Consider the following 18,497-nt stretch of genomic DNA (forward strand, 5'->3'; position numbering starts at 1 on the left):
GCCCTCCCCAACATGGGGCTTCAGTGACCACCCCCTTACACACACACACACACACAGAGGCAGCTTTCTTCAGAGGTACAAGCCTGGTACGCAGTGGCCTCCTGGACATGTCCCTGGATGTCACACATCTCAGAGACGGCATGTGTCAGGGGACCGGTGTGTGGGTCTGGGGAAGAACTGAAAGGAGGGAGGTGTCCACACACAACACTTCTTTAGCCTCAGTGCAGCCTTTTCTTGTCTGCAGGGTTCTATTACAACTCACATGGCAGCAAGCTCGGTGTTGGGCCAGGAAGAATTTTCACTGTGTGTGTGTGTGTGTAGACGTGGCTTCTGGGGCAGAAAATCCTAGTGTTGTTGGGAGAGGGGTGAGGAGACAGGCCTGGGTCAGTTTCTCAGAAAAATTTGGAAGTCATCAGTACTTTCTGTGGTAATTCTCTGTAAGAACCAAACTGAGCTTCTTTAAAAGGAGCCCTTAAAAAAAAAAAAACAAAAAAAAAAACCTTTAAAAGGGGTTAGTGTCCATAATGGATCATAAAAATCTTATAGGGGTACAAGTGTTTCATGGGAGCCAACTTTGGTGGGGGCAATAGGTGGAGCTTCCCCTACACTCCCAGACCCCTGAGGGTTTTGAGTTTTAAAGGGAGGCTATTATGGCCCAGACAGTGGGGTCCTCACAGGACCCATCTCTAATCAAAGCACTTCAGCCCTGCTGGCAGCCCCCAATCTTGTTCCCTGGCCTACCAGCAACACATCCACAGCTCACAAGACTGACCTCCCGACTCCCTTCCTGACATCCTGGGATTCAGAAAACTGATCACCCCTGCCTGGTCCCAGTTTTCTGCCTCAGAGACCTGCTATATCCCCTGGCCAAGACTTCAGGCAAAGCAGGTTCCTTTCATTCAAGGACCTCCAGAGGGGCTTACTAAGGTTCTCCAGCCACACATATGATGCCCCTCTCCATCCTCTGCTTCGGCCAACTGAACTCCACGGCCACTTTCTCCAAGAAGACTTCCTGGATGCCCCTCCAGGCAACATCTCTTCACTGTCCTCCCAAATCAAGCCTTTAGTTGTCCCAGGCCCTCATCCCACACCGTGACCTTCTCTTGTCATAATACTGGGACTTCTTTACCACAGTGACCTCAATGACCAGCACTGAGCAAGACACAAAGTGGGTGCTAAGGAAGCCGGCTGTGTGCATGGATATATGGGGGGCAGAGGTGTTTTAGAAGCCCTGGCTGAGATTTCCTGGATTCTGAGAACCAGCAGACGTCCTGGGACTCTTCTGATCAGAAGTCTGGTTGGTTTTCTCAAGAAGCATGACATTTGGATGAGCTTTAGGTCTGAGCCCTTAGCAAACAACTGTCACCCAGAATGACACTGGGCCAGCTGGGTCCCTGCTCCTGTTTCCTCTGCAGGCTTCAGCTCTGACCCACCCAGGGCTCAGCCTGCTGTGAGTTGGTACTGGTTTCTAGGCTTTGGTGGGACCTGACCTGGAAAATAATAGAAAATATACATATGTATTGGCCTCTGCTCCTGGTTCCTGGCATAGAGCTCCTAAAACACTTATAATTTATTGGGTCAGTGCCTTTTGCTTTAATGAGGTGACTCTTGGTGCACTCCTGGATAGCTTCAGGATGGGGGCAGGTCACCAGAAAGATAAGCCAGTAGTAGAAGCTTGGAATGCTCACCCCCCACCCCACCCCATCCCCTGGGAAGAGTATGAGTTAATGACTGGTCATGCCTACATGATGAAACCTCCATAAAAATCCAAAAAAAATAGGGGTCAGTGAGCTTCTGGGTTGCTGGAGCTACTGGAAGGGTGTCATGGCTGGAGAGGGCATGGAAGTTCTACGCTCCTTCCCCCATTTCTTATCCACCCATCTCTTCCATCTGGATGTTCATCTATCCTTTATCCTTTTATGATAAACCTGTAAATGTGTTTCTGACTTCTGTGAGCCATTCTAGAAAATTATTGAGACTAAGTAGGGGGTGCAGGAACCCCAATTTATAGCCAGTCGGAAGTACGAGTGACAGACTATCCGGGACTTGAAGTTTGCATCTGAAGTGGAGGGGACAGTCTCATGGGACTCCCTTGCCCTGTGGGAGATGACGCTATCTGCAGGTGGATAGTTGGGTTAAATTGTGAGACAGCCTGCTCATGTTGGGTAACTGCTTGATGTGTGGGAAACTCCCACACATCTGTTGTCAGAAGTGGAGTGTAGGAGTGTGAGTGAGAGTAAAGGAGAAACGCAGGTGTGTCCTGTCCTCGATTTCCGAGCACCTCACATCCACTCCCATCTCATGCTGACAACTCAAAGGAGCTGGGAATTCCCCAGACTCCTCTTGCCCAGATGGATGATGCAGAGTCCTGCATGCCCACTTTCAGATGTGCATGGCACGCACGCACACATACACTCAAATGGAGCCAAAGAGAGACACTGCTGAGCCAGAGGCACCAGTTTTATTAGATTCCAGCAAGACTATACGGTAGTGTTTCATGCAGATTAAATGTGAGTCTCTGCTGCCCTGGGGAGGGTGCACTTGCCCTGCCAGCTCCTTCCTTGGTGTCGAGGGGTGAGTGTCAAGGGGAACTCTCAATATATTCTGCATGGGGGACAGTTGGGATCATGACTGGGGGTGGAGGAGAGACAGTGGGCAGCTGCAGGCCCCTGGGACCTTGAGTCTTCAGAGGATCAGAGACCACAGGACCTTGGTCCTTGGCTGGTGGTGGCACTAGAGGATCTTGATCTTTCAGAGGCACCGAGATTATAGGAACTGGATTCTTCATAGGCTCAGGGACCACAGGACCTTGATTCTTTGGAGGCTCGGGGACCCTGGGGCCCAGATCCTTGACTCGTTCTGGGACCATCGGACCTTGATTCTTTACAGGTGCTGCAACCACAGAATCATGATCCTTCAGAAGCTTTGCGTCCACTCCACCTTGATCCTTGACTGGCTCCGGGGCTACTAAACATTGGTTCTTTACAGGCTCAGAGAGCATAGGACCTGCATTCTTTACAGGTGCTATGACCATGGCACTTTGATCCTTCAGATGCTCTGGGACCATGGGACCTTGATCCTTGACAGGTGCTGGAACCACAGGACCTTGATCCTTCAGAGTCTCTGGTACCATGGAACCTTGATCCTTAACTCTTGCTGGAACCATAGGACTTTGATTCTTTAGAGGCACTGGGAACAAGGAACCTTGGCTTTTGACTGGTGCTGAGATCACAGAATCTTCATTCTTTAAAGGCCCAGGGACCACACGATCTTGATCCTTAACTGGTATGGGGACCATGGGACCTACATTCTTCAGGGGCCCTGGGACCACAGGGGCTTGATCCTTCAGGGGCCCTGGGACCACAGGGGCTTGATCCTTCAGAGGCCCTGGGACCACAGGGGCTTGATCCTTCAGGGGCCCTGGGACCACAGGGGCTTGATCCTTCAGGGGCCCTGGGACCACAGGGGCTTGACCCTTCAGGGGCCCTGGGACCACAGGGGCTTGATCCTTCAGGGGCCCTGGGACCACAGGGGCTTGATCCTTCAGGGGCCCTGGGACCACAGGGGCTTGATCCTTCAGGGCCCCTGGGACCACAGGGGCTTGACCCTTCAGGGGCCCTGGGACCACAGGGGCTTGATCCTTCAGGGGCCCTGGGACCACAGGGGCTTGATCCTTCAGGGGCCCTGGGACCACAGGGGCTTGATCCTTCAGGGCCCCTGGGACCACAGGGGCTTGACACTTCAGAGGCCCTGGAACAGGAGGGCCTTGATCCTTTGCAGGCTCTTGGATCACAGGACATTGATCTTTCAGAGGTCCCGGGCCCACGGTACCTTGATCCTTGTCTGGCTCTGTGGTTACAGGACCTCGATTCTTATGTGAACCACTGGTGGGATCGACCTGGCTCCTGCAGAGGAGAGAGAGGTGGTCACTGTGAGGGCCAGAGCTCAGGCAGGGACGGGGCAGAGTACAGATTGCCCGTGGAGCCAGGGCAGGTCAGCCCTTGCTGGAGAGCCAGGAGGAGAATCTGATTTCCACGTACAGAATGTGGGGTAGCGGGGGTGGGGGGAGGGGCGGGCTCAGGACTCAGTCATTCAGTGTGCTTGCCAATTGATTATAACCTGCACGTGGCACAGAGGGTGGCACCTCGGTGAAGAGGGCGGTGCTGTAATGGGACTGAGTCCTCCACTAGAGGACCCAGCAGCCTGTCCACCCCACACTCCACCCAGGCCTCTCTTCCTTCCGCCAGGATAGCTGGGCCCATCCTGGGATCCCCTCTTAGCTGTCTACTCAGATGACCCTATAGGCCAGAGTGCTCTTTCCTTGTCCTCTTGGCCTTCCTCTCCCTGACCCCCTTGCTAAGGGCTGACCATGGGGAGGGGCAAGGGGTCCATGGCATGTTAAGGAAGAGGGCAAGGGACCCCCATCCCTTGCAAGCAGAAAAGTATTTTTATCACTGACATTGTTTAGGACAGCCAGCATAAGGTGATAGTAATAAGCAGACCAGGCTGAATTGGTTTTATTATTGCCTTTCAATTCCCTAGGGACAATGTACTCCATTGTTGCTTGTGCCACTGCCATCACCCAACCTTCGCTAGATGACAGGCTGGGACTCCCCATTCAGGCAGCGAAGAGGTCCTGGGACCATAGGACCTCCAGCCCCACTTCTGGCTCCCTCTACTCTGGCTCCCTCTTGCCCACTCTTGCTCCAAGGCTCTCGGGCTGATGTCTCTCACCAGAATCCTCAGAGGTTGCTTCATCTGCTTCACTGTGGACATCACCGCACCCCTTGGCCCACCCACGTGGTGGAGAGCAGGTGACATCCTGACACCAAGGGCAGATACTGCTGCACTCAGACCACTCTTTCCTTGCAGGGCAGGCTGAAAGTCACCACTAAGGAGCGGCCACTCAGCCAGTGTCACACACCCTGGCACACCTATGGCGCATTCCTCCAAATCACTTCTTCTCATAGCTCATTTCAGCATCCCTCGGAAGCACTCCGGGAGGGTTTTATCGCTCTTACTTGTCAGAGGAAGAAACTGAGGCCAAGAGGCAAGTGATGTGGAAAGTGAGAAGACCTGCACGACACTTAGTCGGTGTCTTTTCCGCCCTGCAGCCTGGTTTCTTTCCCCTATAGCACCTGGCACTAAGTAGTGCTCAGTGCAGGGAAGCTATTATTACTCTTGACACTTTGTGGCCAGTCAAGTCTTGAAGCTCAAAACCACTTCAGCACTTTAACAGTTCCTATTGACTTTTCAGACTATATCTTAGCTGTTCATTAAAGCTGGTCCAGTAAGACCTCTACTTGGTAACACATTCTTAGCTCATCATGGTTTCATCTCTCTGGGCCTCAAGTTTGTCTTCTGTTTCATTGGGTATGATGATATTTACTCAGAAATTTATGATAATTAGAGATCAGGTACTTAGAGACCTATACCATGATATTACTAATATTATAATTATTCTTCTATTTACTTAGAAGTAGAATTACACATATTTGGACTTTTTAAATTTTGATGTGTCATCCTGATTCAGAAGCTCTTTACTGTATTTAGCATCTTGAGCTACCACCAGAGGACGGACTTCTCTCAGCAGAGGACACGTGGCCTATCATCTGGCCCCTCTGATGTCTCTAAGCTTCACAGTGGATAGAGAGAAGCCCGTGTGGCTCCCTGGCTCAGCACGACACAGAGCACAGCTGTTCTGGCCAGATGGACACAGCTGGCTGCCATCAGTAAGACCTTAGTGTTTGTGGAGGAAACTGGGCAAGGCCACAGAGCATACAGAACCCAAGGATGGTATTAAAATATTACTGCTGCTTGGTGACTGGCTAGAGAAGAGAAGTAAAATAAAACCTGATTCAGAATAAAAGCAAGCAGGAACTTGATTAGATGAAGCCTGTCAGATAAGAAATGACCTGATAGGGTCATCCTGAAGGGATGATGAAGCTGAGACGGGAGACAACAAAGGTGGACAGGGCTTAACTTGATTTTAGGGGCTTGGTTTGCAAAGCCTATTCCATTGGCAGGACATGTACTCAACATCCCCTGCTGCCATGGATACTAAAAAGACAGCCAGCCCCACAGTGTGAGTCGCCAAATACATTTCCCCGAATGCAGCACTGGCTCTCGTGTGGCACCACATGTTTAATGAGTACTCTTAGCCAGTTGAAAACTAACCCCAATTTTGCTTGGATATGTAACCTTACACCGCTTCGGTTAGTAAACTTCTTTCTTTAGTGAGTGAGTATCTTTAATCATGGGAAAGTTTAGAATTAATAGTAGAAATGATAAATCAAATCTACAATATTACCTTTTTTGGGGTAATGTTTAGAAAAAATCAGTGTAGATTTAGTTTGAAAGTATTTGCAATATTAAAATAATTTGGCATATTAGAATATGTAACAGATTTGCTTTGTGATTCTAATATAAAATATACAATGGAATAATTAATTTAGACTTGTGATTTTAAATTGAAGGATATAAGATACTTTTATATCTCTGCTTGGTGTGGCTCAGTGGATTGAGCACTGGCCTGTGAACCAAAAGGTCACTGGTTCATTTCCCAGTCAGGGCACATGCCTGGGTAGCAGGCCAAGTCCCCAGTTGGAGGTGTGCAAGAGGCAACCACACACTGATGTTTCTCTCCCTCTCTTCCTCCCTCCCTTCTCCTCTCTCTAAAAATAAATCAATAAAAATTTAAAAAATAGCAATGATGGAACTTTTATGACAATCTAATAATTTCATATTTTTAAGCTTAGTGTATTTTAAATTATTTAATTTGAATTACTCAGGGGAATTAAATTATGTTATAAAATCTCCCTTAAAAGAAATTGTTAAAATTTACAAGATTTTTAAATGTTACTTTTATCAATAAAGCATTCATTCTTAAACCCACGGCAACCTCAGTTGGTTTCCCTATGAACAAAATCACCCTCCAGGGCAACATAAAACCCTCATGGATGCTGACCAGCCATCGCTTGGTCCCACGGTACCCTGTCAGTCTCCCAGCTGTTAAAGGCCCCAGGACTCCCAGCAAGGCTGGCAGAAGCAGCACTTATGGTGCCCTCCGTCTGAAGGAGACAAAGCTGTGCCTCTGGAGGGAAGCTGGGCGCATGGCTGGTAAGTGGAGATGGGGCTGGATGAAGCCCCATGCAGCCCACAGGCCACTTGTCCTTGGACACGGCCCAATTTGCACAGCCAAGTCTGGTGCCCTGAGCCAGATGCAACGCTCCTTAAGGCAGCATGTGACACAGATCCCCTCTCCTCCCAGCCTGTGTACCCTCTTGGAAACTAAAACGAACAACCTGCTGGGTTCCTCTCAGCTTCTATGCTGCTTATTGCCCACGAGGTCTTGGGCCATTGCTCAACCATAGTAGACCTCAGTTTCCCCACCTATAGACATGAGGAGCAGATGGTCCTTTTAGGCAGGGATCTGCAATCATAATCTAATATTTGTAGAGTGCTTCAGGGCATCATATGAATAAGTGTAATAACTATAGTAACAGTTTACCAAATGCTCACACACGGGACCCTCACCGCAGCCCTGGAGGAAGGCAGGGCAGGTGGTGGCCAGCCCTGCAGCCTCACCCCCTCACACTTTTCTCTGGCCCCTCTATGCTTCTTTATACACTCCCAGTATTTTTATTCATTTGTGTCTGCTACCTGGATTGGCTTCCTTTACCTGCTTTTCCCGGTCTGTCCATGATGGCTCTGCTCAGATCCCACCTCCTCACCAGGCCCCCCTGGATGCGTCTCTCCACATTAAGTTTGTTTGTATCTCCCTTGCAGCAGCACCATTTTAGTTTCTCCCCACATTCATAGGGTCCCCATTACATATCAGGTCTCCCCCGTTAGATCATGAGCTCCCTGAAGGCGGGGGAACATCCTCCTGGCCTGCAGCTACAGTGCCCAGCACAGGACCTGTCACAAAGAAGGTCAAATGGAAAGATTCACAAATCATTGTTGCTGAAACCTGGTTCATTACCTATTTCATGGCCCCAGCCAGAAACCCAGAGTCATCCTGGAGACCCTCCTCTTCCTCAAAACCTTCACCCAACCCATCAAGAGCCATCTGTTTAAGCTCCTAACCTGAATCTCTTGTATGTTCCTGTTCCCTTTCCTCCCACCCCTTCCCTCCCTGGCTGTGCCATTATCTCTGTGAGCCACCGTTACAGCCCCCTAACTTGGTATCCCCTGTTCCTCAGTCAATGCATTTTTTAAATACAGAAATCAGAATGATCTTTCAAAAAAGCATATCCCTTCCCTGCTTGCAACTGTCCAGTGGCTTCTCCTTGCACTCAGAATAAAGAGCAAAGCCTGTTACACAGCCCCACCTGGCTAACCACTTGCTGCCACCTCCTCCCCAGCTCCTGTGCCCCAGCCTCCCAGGACTTTGTTCTGTTGCTCAGTCTGCCCTGCTCTTTCCATTTACACCTTAATACATGCTGTTCTCTCCTCCTGGAACATTCTCTTGCTCCTTCGTTCACTGATTAATGCCTACTCACCCTCCATCTCTCAGCTCATGGAGCACTTTTCCCAGGGAAGCCTTCCCTGACCTACAGAGGTGACCAGATGCCCTGCTACAGGCTCTCTGAGTCCCTGGCCTTTCTTTCATACACTTATCACAGCGAATTACTTCATTCTTTTGGATTAAAGTTTCCCCTACTAGACTGAAGCATTCACAGGGCTGGACCATGTCACATCTGCATAGCATTGTATTCTCTGTACCTAAAATAGTACCTGGCCCAGGGCTGACTAAATAAATACTTATTGAGTAAAGGAGAGCTTTTTCTGTGCCAGGCTCTGTCCTATTTGTAAAATGCAATGTTCCAAGGTTACATGAGACACCCTGAGTTTTAGGAACTTGATTTTCTGCCCTTCTTCCTGTTTCCATGGAGACAGGCAATGCCTCCTGGGTACACACACACTGACCTTGGACCCATGCTTTATCAGAGTCTAGAAGCAGGATTACCAAGCCCTGCCCCAGACTATCTGCAGAAAGTGCTTCCTTTCCTCCCACTGATTCCAGCCCTTGCACAACAATTCTAATCCCATAATCCACTATGCACCCCACCCCCCACACACACCGACTGTCTCCTGATGGAACATCAAAGCAGCCCAGAGCTGGGGCTGTGCTCCTGCCATAGGGCCATATGCGGACATCAGGGACCTGTGGACCCTGCCTTAAATCCCTGCCTCTGCAACTTGAAAGAGCCCTGAAGAAGAAAGAAACTCATACTTCCTGAGCAATAACCACATGCTAGACTCGATGCCGGTGTTTTAACACAGATCATTTCTTATCATATAAAGGGCAGCCTGCTGGAGGAGAAGGTGCGCCCATTGGACTCAAGACTGGAAGAGCTGGGTCTGAATGCTGCCCTACTCCTTCATAGCCACCATCATGGGCGCCAGGCCCCAGGCCTCAGTTTTCTTCACCTATAACCTGGACAGCACAGTGCCCACCTTCCGGGGAGGATTCATTTATGTGAACACTCAGGGCATGACCCTTGGAATACAGGTGATGTTTAGCAAATGTTAGCTCCTAAGAGGGACTCAGTGATCTGGTTCAGTTACTCTACAGATGGGAAACTAGACCAGAAGGCAAGCACCTCCCCCAAGGAGCTGAGCCAAGCCCAGGCCTGCTGCCCCTTAGAGGCTCTGGCAGGAGGTGGGGGAACAGAATATGGGTAATGTCACGGTTTTGTCCTCCTATCTACATCCAAGGGCCCTGTAGAGGCACCCACATTTCCCAGACGCTACCAAAGCTCCCAGAGCAGTGGTGGGAAATGGGAAACACAGCTACCCAAGGTGGAGTGCCAAGGAAAATGTCTTTGAAAGACTCATTATAAAGAAGCTGCAGGAGACAAGGCCCTCTCAGAACGAGCCCTCGCTCCCGCTTCAGGTCCCCACAGGATTCCATGGGTCACCTCTATTTTAGCAGTTATCGTGGTGTTTGGTAATTACCTGCCCTCTCCCGCTAGCGTGGGCTAGATGTTGTCCATCTTTGCATCACCACTATCTAGTGTCTGGCTCATAGTAGGAGCTGGCAGACATTTGTGGCAGTAACAGATGGCTGGTATATAGCTTTTTCTCTTCATTCTTTTTTTTTTTTTTTTTTTTCCTTCTCTTTTATCCATTCACTGAACAAAATCTGTGCTAGGCCCGGAGTGAATGAGACTGGAGCCCTGACATGAGGGGCGCCCCATGTGGAGCAGGAGGACAGACCTAGAAGCACACACCACGGACACTGAAGCCACCAGAGAACCACCATCAGCCCTGGCCCTAAGCCTTCATCAGTCTGTGTGTCTCAAAATAGAGAGGTCCCAAGGTCTCTTTAGGGATGAAGGTGTTGCTCTACTGGAGAAGTGCCCTTGGTATTCTATGAAAGCACACTTCACTGAGCAAGCCAAAGGTGTCCAGGGCTGGAAGGACAGACCTGAGGGTCATCTGGTTTCCCGAGCTTCTGCTGCTATCTCCCTGCCAGCTGGCCCCAGTCACTACCCACACTGCCCCAGGTGGGGCACACACCAATGAGGCAGCCCACCTCCTGGTTGCCCAGTGGTTAGACCCTGAGAAGAAACCTGTATTTCTGTAAGCTCTACTCCCTCTCATGCCTGCCTCTACCCGGGTTTGTGCTCAGAGAATGCCCTGATGCCTGCCCCAGGACAGCCTTTCAGAGATTTGAAGGGGGCGGCAATGTGTCCTTATTCCTGGCTTCTCTTGGCAACACATGCCCCACACCAGCTCAGACCTTTGGTTTTCAGATCCCTTGCTGTCCTGACTGCTCTCCTCACAACACATCTCAGTTGGCTTCTTGTCCCTTGGAAAGCATGACCCCAGAACTCAAAATAATACTGCAGGTGTTCCTTCTAAGCAGGACACGCCACCTCTGCCCCAGAGTCTATACGTCTGACAACGTAACTCTTGCTTGCCTTCGCTTTCTCTCAAGCACATCAATGCGGATGCCAACACCACCCTCCTCTCTGCCTAGTAACCCCATCCTCAGAGACAGAAGCTATAGTTCCAGGGTCACATGCTCAGTGAAATCACCCCACTCTCCACCTCCAGGGGTCGGGTCCTCCTCCTGCATTCCCTCAGAGCATCCCCACGCCCCCAGCCCCACAGCAGTCCCATCAGATGAGTGGCCAACTGGGAGCTCTTTGAGGGCAGAGGTCATGTCTGCTTTACCTTTCCTTGCTGTCTTTCCCCCTCCCCTCACTTTTCTCCCCTTTCTTTCCCTCCCCTCTCTTTCTTCACTCCTTCCTCCCACAAACACTTAATAAGTGCCTACTATGTGCCTGGCCATTGAGTGGAGTAGAGACGGAGACAGCTCCGGCATGGGGCTGGCACACACTGAGAGACTTCCATCCTAAATAAGAAGTTGAGAAAGAACTTGAACAAGACCAAATTCAAACAACCATATTTACACAACACACAAAAAATATTTCCTACGTTTAACTGCTGTAGCATCTGCTTTGTCCTCTCTAATGCAACTTCTTTATGGTTTCCCAAGAGGACAACATGCACATTATATTCTCACAGCAGCCCTGGCAGCCACCCCACCCCTGGGGGTCACCCCACCCCCATTTATGGGCGGTACGGGAGGCTCAGAAAGAGCAAGTAAGTTGCCGAAGGTCACAGAGTGAGCTTGTGGTCATGTTGAGACCCTAACTGAGAATAGCAAACTTTCAGTCAAGCTATTTCCTCTCTATAGCAATATCCCTCATGGGTGTGACTTCAACTACAGAGATTCCAAATTTGTCTGCAGATGTCTGAACTGGGGCTTTGCCTGGTGCAGGAGGCTGGAGCCATTGACCTCTGCAGGTCCCCAGTTCTGAGCTCCCAACTGCATCTTCTGGGAGTTACCCCTCTGGGGGCCAGGCCCCCAACAACCAGTCCCCCTTTACCTCTGTCCTTCCCGTATCTACTACACAAGGACCCCCTCCAAGGTTTACCTCCTGGTATTCAGCAAACTCTGGCAAAGAAACTATTCCCAGAAAGTAGCAGCATCCTGGTTTGAGAGTGCCTATCTACACCCACACCTGTGAGCCCTACCTGTATGGCTGCCCATTGGTCTTCCAGCATGGGGCCTCACAAAGAGGCCTCCAGATGTGGCTTATCAGCACAGGGAGGGCAGCTAGGACCACAGCTAGGAAAAATGTTGCTACCACAGGCTTAATTCTGGGCAGCAGTTGGTGGGGTTGGAGGGTAGTAACTGTGCTGATCCAACTCAGCATCTGTGACCTTCATGTGACTCATCTTCATAGACAACAAGAGTATTTAGGGTCATCACAGCCTTTGAGTAAGGAAGGAACAGGATGAAGAGACAGCTGTTTCAGGGGGATGCACATCTTCTCTACAATAGGGATCCCACGGATGGTGCCAAGTAGTGGACCAAGCATGGGTTTCAGTCACACAAGCTTGACTTCAAATCCTGGCTCACCACTTACAAGTTGTGTGACTTTGCTGTTTCATTACTGAGTCTTGATCTCTTTCTCTGTAAACGGGGATATACCTACAAACTCTCTAGTCCTGTTGTGAGAACAAGTGTGTAAAGGCCGAATAACTGTTTGTTCTCTCCCCCTATGCTGTGCCAACCTGCATTTTACAAAAGTGGAAGCAGAGACCTGGGTCAGATTCCTAGTTCTCATTTTTCTCCACCCACCCAGGTTCCCTGCAGGCAGACATGTTCTCCTGAAGTACAGAGAACCGGCCGCACCAGGTGGCTGGATGGTTACGTACTCTGCCCTGTGCTGGTGTTCTGATAGTTCTTTTTGCTGTTACTGTAAATACGTTTTCTAGATATAACCTGCTAAGAAGAACTAAACAAATTCCCAGTTATATAATAAATATTTTAAGAAGCATCCTTGGTTGTTTTAACAGCAGGAAGGCAAATGAAGGGCATTGTCGACTGCCTCAGTGGGCTGCCAAGAATCTGATAATACTGCTAATGACCGTTTCAAAAAGGTAATGTGCTGGACTAAGGCAACCAGACTGTAATGACTCGACTCTTGTTCAGCTCTATGCTCCTTGAGACCTGTAAATCAATTTCTGTCCTTTCCTCCCACCTTACCTAAAACAAAGGATGGGATCTTGAGCAATTAATCAAAATTGGCTTCATGTGTCCAGAGGGGATCAATGAAAATGGACATGTAATTGCAGAAACGGAGTCTGTACTGGGTGATTTATAGGCTGTGCTCAGAGATGAGGGGCCAGGGGAAGGGTGGGGGGAGGAGACAATGCAGCAGAAGCCACACTAGATGGGTTTTCTCTTGGGCTGTTGTGTGGCAGGAGGGGTGGATTTATCAGATGGAGCTCCTGCTACCACACCATTGGGCCCAAGGGTGGGAAGTAACTGGGAAGCTGTGGTCAGCCAATCTACCTTTAAATGACCTACTGTCAGGGTTCTCCACTTTACAGCCTGCAGGGGACTTCCGCACACATTCTCACTGTCCATCTCAACAGTCCTGTGAACTGGAAACGGGTATCCACCTGCTGTCCCAAACTCTGGAACCAGACACATTTGGATAACCCTGTATTCCTGGCTGATCCAACTCATACTTTCTGAATTTGAGAACAAAATAGATTTAGAGAGTGATGGAAACTTATATTATCTCTTTGAGGCTTCAAGAAATTAAGAGACTCAGCCAAGGTCACACAGCTGGTAAATGACAGAGCTTGGATTTAGAACCACGCCTGTTGGCTCTAACTCCCAGCCCTTCTTCCTAAGACACGCCTCTGGAGGGACACCTCTCTGCCTCTGCCATGTAGAGTTAGGAGCACTGCACTGGGGAGGGAGTGGGATTAGCCAACCTCTTAAGATTGTCCTCTGACCAAGAGTCTACGATTTTCTGAAGTAAGGACTGTTTAGCAGAAGTGGCTAGTAAAGTACAGAAGTAGGCTAGGCATTAGAAAACCAGTTGTTGGCTGTGTGCTCTGTGCTTTGCTATTGCTGTGACCTATCTTGAAACCTCACCTTTCATGTGAGCAGAGCCAGTTACTAAGCAAAACAAAACCTTACAGAAGCACTGTAGTGAATATGGAGGCAGATGGTGAATGTTATCATTCATTCGTTCACTCATTATTCATTCAACAAACACTTTAGAAGACACTCTCTGTGGTAGGCATTGGGCCAGAAGTGAGGGCTACAGATATGAACAGAAGGACTGGTCCTTGCTTGGGGGGAGCACACCTGCACACACACATATGAGTGGATGACACAGTTCATGTGGTAAGTTCCATGATGAAGACACACACAGGAGGCATCTTACCCAGCCTGGGAGGTGCGGGAAAGGCTTCCTGGAGCTGTCCCCTGAGCAGAGTCTTGAAGGATGAGTTAGCCGGGTGGAGAAGCAGGGCAACCTGAGCAGGTGGGGTGGCGTGGGTAAAGGCATGGAGGCGAGAAGCGGCATGGCGCACTGAGGGGACAAGAAGCTTCCGCAGGCTGTCCGGAGCCCATGGATGGTTGAAAGCAGGGTGTGATATGGTCAGATTTGCATGTTCTAAAGATCCTTCTGGCAGCTTAAACCAGTAGCAGTGGCAGTAATTTCTTTCAGCATCCGAAGTTCCCTTGGCCCCAGAAAAGATGTCTGGGTTGAGATAGTTAAAATACAATGCCAACCTCACAAGCGATGGAGGGCCACTTGTATGACAAGGGACAGAGAGTTAAGCTCAGTTTCACTGTTTGAAATAAAATGGACAAAATGGTACTCTCTGACCCAATACCTCAGGTAATGGGCAGCAGTTTTGTCCTGGTATCTCCAGTACCAAGTATATCTCTTATAAATGAAAATGTGTTGGGTCATCCTGTATTCAATAACCATGCATTTTAGTCACCCAGTCAATTTAGTACCTATAGGAGAACACCTATACTGTATAGAGGGACTACTGTATATTTGGCTGAGACAAGTGATCAATTCACGCAGGATATTTGAGTCAGCTGTGTGTGACTCCCTGATTAAATTCTATTTCCTCCGGTTTGCATCTGGGTCCCAAGATTGAAGAGAATCTAGGCAAGCCTTCTGGAGGGCCCACATGGCCTGACCAGGCAATAGCACTGCTCTCTGTGGTAGTTCAGGTGAGTCCAGCTTGTCTGCAAGCTGCCTCATGGCACACCGGCCTCAGCCTCCCCCAGGGAAGGGAAAACTGTGAGGCTGCGGGGAGAAGACCTGAGCTCCGTGCTTCCTTGCCCCTCTGAGCCCACTGAGCCGGCAGGTGTTCCCCCTCCTCTCTGACCTTCCCCTTCTGTCTGTTACCTGGGCAAGCACCTGTGCCACAATGTTAGGAAGGGTCAATGGAACAGCACAGAAAGAAATACTTTGTAAGCAATCAATGATATCAATTGTTAGAATGTTATTGTTTAGGTCTGTGGACTCAAGATAATTTCAGAGCTGGAATTCTTTAAAAGTTCATCCTAATCAGATTTTTGCCTCAGTCAACTTCACGTGTTGTCATATATTACTCATAGTTAACTATCTATCAGAAAGATAGTGAACATAGACTTTACAAGTATTATGAAGGGAAGAGGAAGTGCTGAAGTGACCAGTATTGAGTGTCCACTCTGGGTTCCCTATAGCCATTATGTCATTTCATCCTCACTCCTCTTCTCTGAGGTGTGTAGTAGTGTCCCCATACTGAGGACACGGAGGCTCAAAGAGGCTAATGACACAGGGTTCACAGCCAGCACTGATGTCCATCCATGAAATTTGCAACTAAGTGCACTGCCAGTGTTAACCAGTATTCACACGATAAAGAACAGAATTCAGTTGGAACTATTGTAACAATACAATCAATAAAATATACTTAAAAAAAAAAAAGAATAGAATTCAGGCAGATGTATCTCGGAGACAGTGCAGATTTGGTTCCAGACCACTGCAAGAAAGGGAGCTGTAATCATTTTGCTGGTGGAGGGTCTTGCCTTCAATTTGTGGGGAAAAAAAAAAAGCAGTATCTGTGAAGTGCAATGAAGTGCAATAAAACAAGGCATGCCTGTATACAGTGATGTCAATTCTGGACTTACAGGTATTCTAGGATGGTCTAAGTGTTACAAGGATGTCTGTATCAAGTGGCAGTGAGATGGAGGAGGTTTGTGCTATGTGCCTTGTTCTGCAAGAGTGGAGCTAGGAGAGGGCTGGCTCCCTTCCTTGAAACAGCTGCCCTAGGCCTGCTGGCCTCAGGCCGGGCTGGGGTAGGGCCTCGCCTTAACTGTAGATGGTCCACAGGCTACATCCTGAAAGAAACGTTTTATACCCGTGGCGCTGAAAGCGTGAACTGCTGTAAGACATTGCAGCAGGAAGACACACTAAGGGAGTTCCTAGCCTTTGTGAGATCGGACTTGACGCTCCCCAAACCTATGAGAAGCAGGTTATAAAATTTAAAACCTAAGTGAGAAAAAATGAGGGAAGAACTTCACCAAGAACACGCAAACACTAAGGAAGAATTTAAAAAACATGTAACTAATTTTAGGGAGGTGATATTAGTAATGAGTTACAGATTCACCTCCTGGGCTCTGGGCAACATCAAGGAGAGTGGGGAGGAGGCCGGGCTGAGGCTCGGGGTTGAGGCTGCGGGCGAGCCCTGGCTGCTGGGCGGCACAGGTAAACCGGCTCGGCTCCCCCCTTCCTGGTGTCTCTGCTGCCCGATTCTCAGCCTCATTCGGATTCTGAGTGTGTCTCCTCCTCTCTCAGGTTATTCTCCGTGTCTTCATCTATGTGTTTTTCTCTCTCTCTACTTCCATATCTATCTCTCTCTCTCTCTCTTGTCTCTCTTTCCACTTCTCTCAATCCCTGGTTTTGATCAAAACAATCCTTAACTGATCAAAACTGGCTGGATAATATACTTTCATATGCCTTTATGTAGTGTTTATATATTGAAGTTAATTTTCTGTTTTCTGCCTCCTACAAAAGCAGGCAAATAGCTGCCATTTTTTCTGTTAATCCAGAAACAAATATAGAGTGGCTTTCATATGTATGGTGCTTGATTGATTCCTACCAAGCCTCCTCCCCCAAACCCAGAAATTGGGGACCAGCAATAGAATAAAAGTCCCAGCCTAGAGCTCCTAGTCTAAAGCATAAGAGGACCGTGGTTGCTGCCCGATATGTGGGTGAGGGTGAGAAGCATGATAGTGGGAGCATGCGAAGGTGTGGGGTGCAATCTGGGTGTCTGAAATGGTGACCCCAGTTAGCCATTTCCCACTCCCATGGCACCAGGCCTTTCCACGATAGGCTCTGCCAGTGGCCAGCCTCCGCCTGGACCCTCCTTGAGTGAACTACTTCCCCAGGACCTGAGCTCACCTGGTGTGGGACCCCTCCACACCTCTGCTGAGCAGCTCCCCCTGGTCATGCTTTGGCCACCTGCTCATCACCTGCCCCCCCACTGAGGTCTTCCCTGTCCCACAGAACCATCTAGAACAAATTCCTCCTGCCTGCCCCACTGTGATCAGAAGAGGGGCTCAGTCATCCTGATTTCCTAGTGCCCAGCACAGTGCCTAGCACACAGTAGGTATTCACTTAACATATGTTGGAAAAGGGCAGAAGGATCCCACACAGAATCTTTTGTGTTCCACTTTAGCAGAAGGATATCAAAGTGGGCAAACTCAGCCCTGGCTCAGAGGTTCCCAACCGGATCTGCTCTTCTGTCTATAGGCCTGCCCCTGCTTGCCTGCATCCCACCACTCCCCAAGGTTCCCAGCCCCCACAAAGCCTCCTGTTTCCCTACCCCTGTCCTTCACCTGAGCTCCCAGCTACCTGGTCTGTTGTTACTTTATTTGGACCTCTCTTATAGCTATTTCTGCACCCCCATGTTAGGCACACACACCACTGCCACCCCTGTAACCCATGCAGCGAGCCAGCCCCCAGAGGGTGGAATCTCCACAATGACCAGATTAAATGAGTAAGTGAAGACAGAAGACATCTCTGCCATCCCTTGGGAGAAGAAAAAGTCAGAACCTGCTGGTTGACAAGGAAAGGGTTAGCGAATCAAGGCCCAGCCTCCCAGCGTGGTGGGGAGGGGCTGAGCACAGGCGATCACATCCCCAGCAACATGGGATCAAAATGTTACACTACCTTGTTGGCCAGTGGATCTCCGGGTCCATCTTCGCCTTTCCCAACACTTAGCTCTGACTGCCCGCAATTAGAATCTGAGAGGCAATCTAAAAGAGTCCAGCTGCATTATGGAGAACCCCAGAAAAACTGCAGGGCACAGCTCCTCTCCTGGAGAGTGGCTCAAGTGGCAAAGCTGGGCCTTACCAAGGAAATAAGATCAAGAAAGTGGTGTTCGTCTTTAGCATTTATTTATAATTGGAAAAACTGATTGTTTGTTTGTTCGTTCTGAGCAGGCATAGACCACAAGCACGTCACAATCAATTGGCTATACATGAATATCTTTGTTATTTTCTTACTAACAGCAGGAATGAAATAGCACCAAGAGAGAGGTGTGCGCTACACATACATAGACAATCTGTGGTGTGCAACAAAACCCAGGCCACAAAATCGTAATTA

The 18,497-nt window shown here is 49.2% G+C and overlaps 1 protein-coding gene across 2 annotated transcripts in view; it reads right to left on the reverse strand.

Annotated features, from left to right (window-relative positions):
- Nucleotides 1-2,442: 2,442 nt before the first annotated feature.
- MAP6 (microtubule associated protein 6) overlaps nt 2,443-18,497 on the reverse strand; it is an 80,419-nt gene continuing 64,364 nt past the window's right edge. The window contains exons 4-5 of one of the 2 annotated variants that reach the window (XM_090265554.1): nt 3,832-3,905; nt 2,443-3,189 (exon numbers count right to left, since the gene is read on the reverse strand). In XM_090265554.1, the coding sequence (XP_090121680.1) occupies nt 2,582-3,189; nt 3,832-3,905 (682 nt within the window). In that variant the 3' untranslated portion in view covers nt 2,443-2,581. Of the gene's footprint in view, nt 3,906-18,497 lie in introns of both variants that reach the window. The other variant, XM_090265545.1, reaches the window with a different exon arrangement.

This window comes from Furipterus horrens, unplaced genomic scaffold, assembly GCF_987537825.1.
Source record: "Furipterus horrens unplaced genomic scaffold, mFurHor1.1.pri manual_scaffold_2, whole genome shotgun sequence".
In the NCBI taxonomy this organism is placed as follows: Eukaryota; Metazoa; Chordata; class Mammalia; order Chiroptera; family Furipteridae; genus Furipterus; species Furipterus horrens.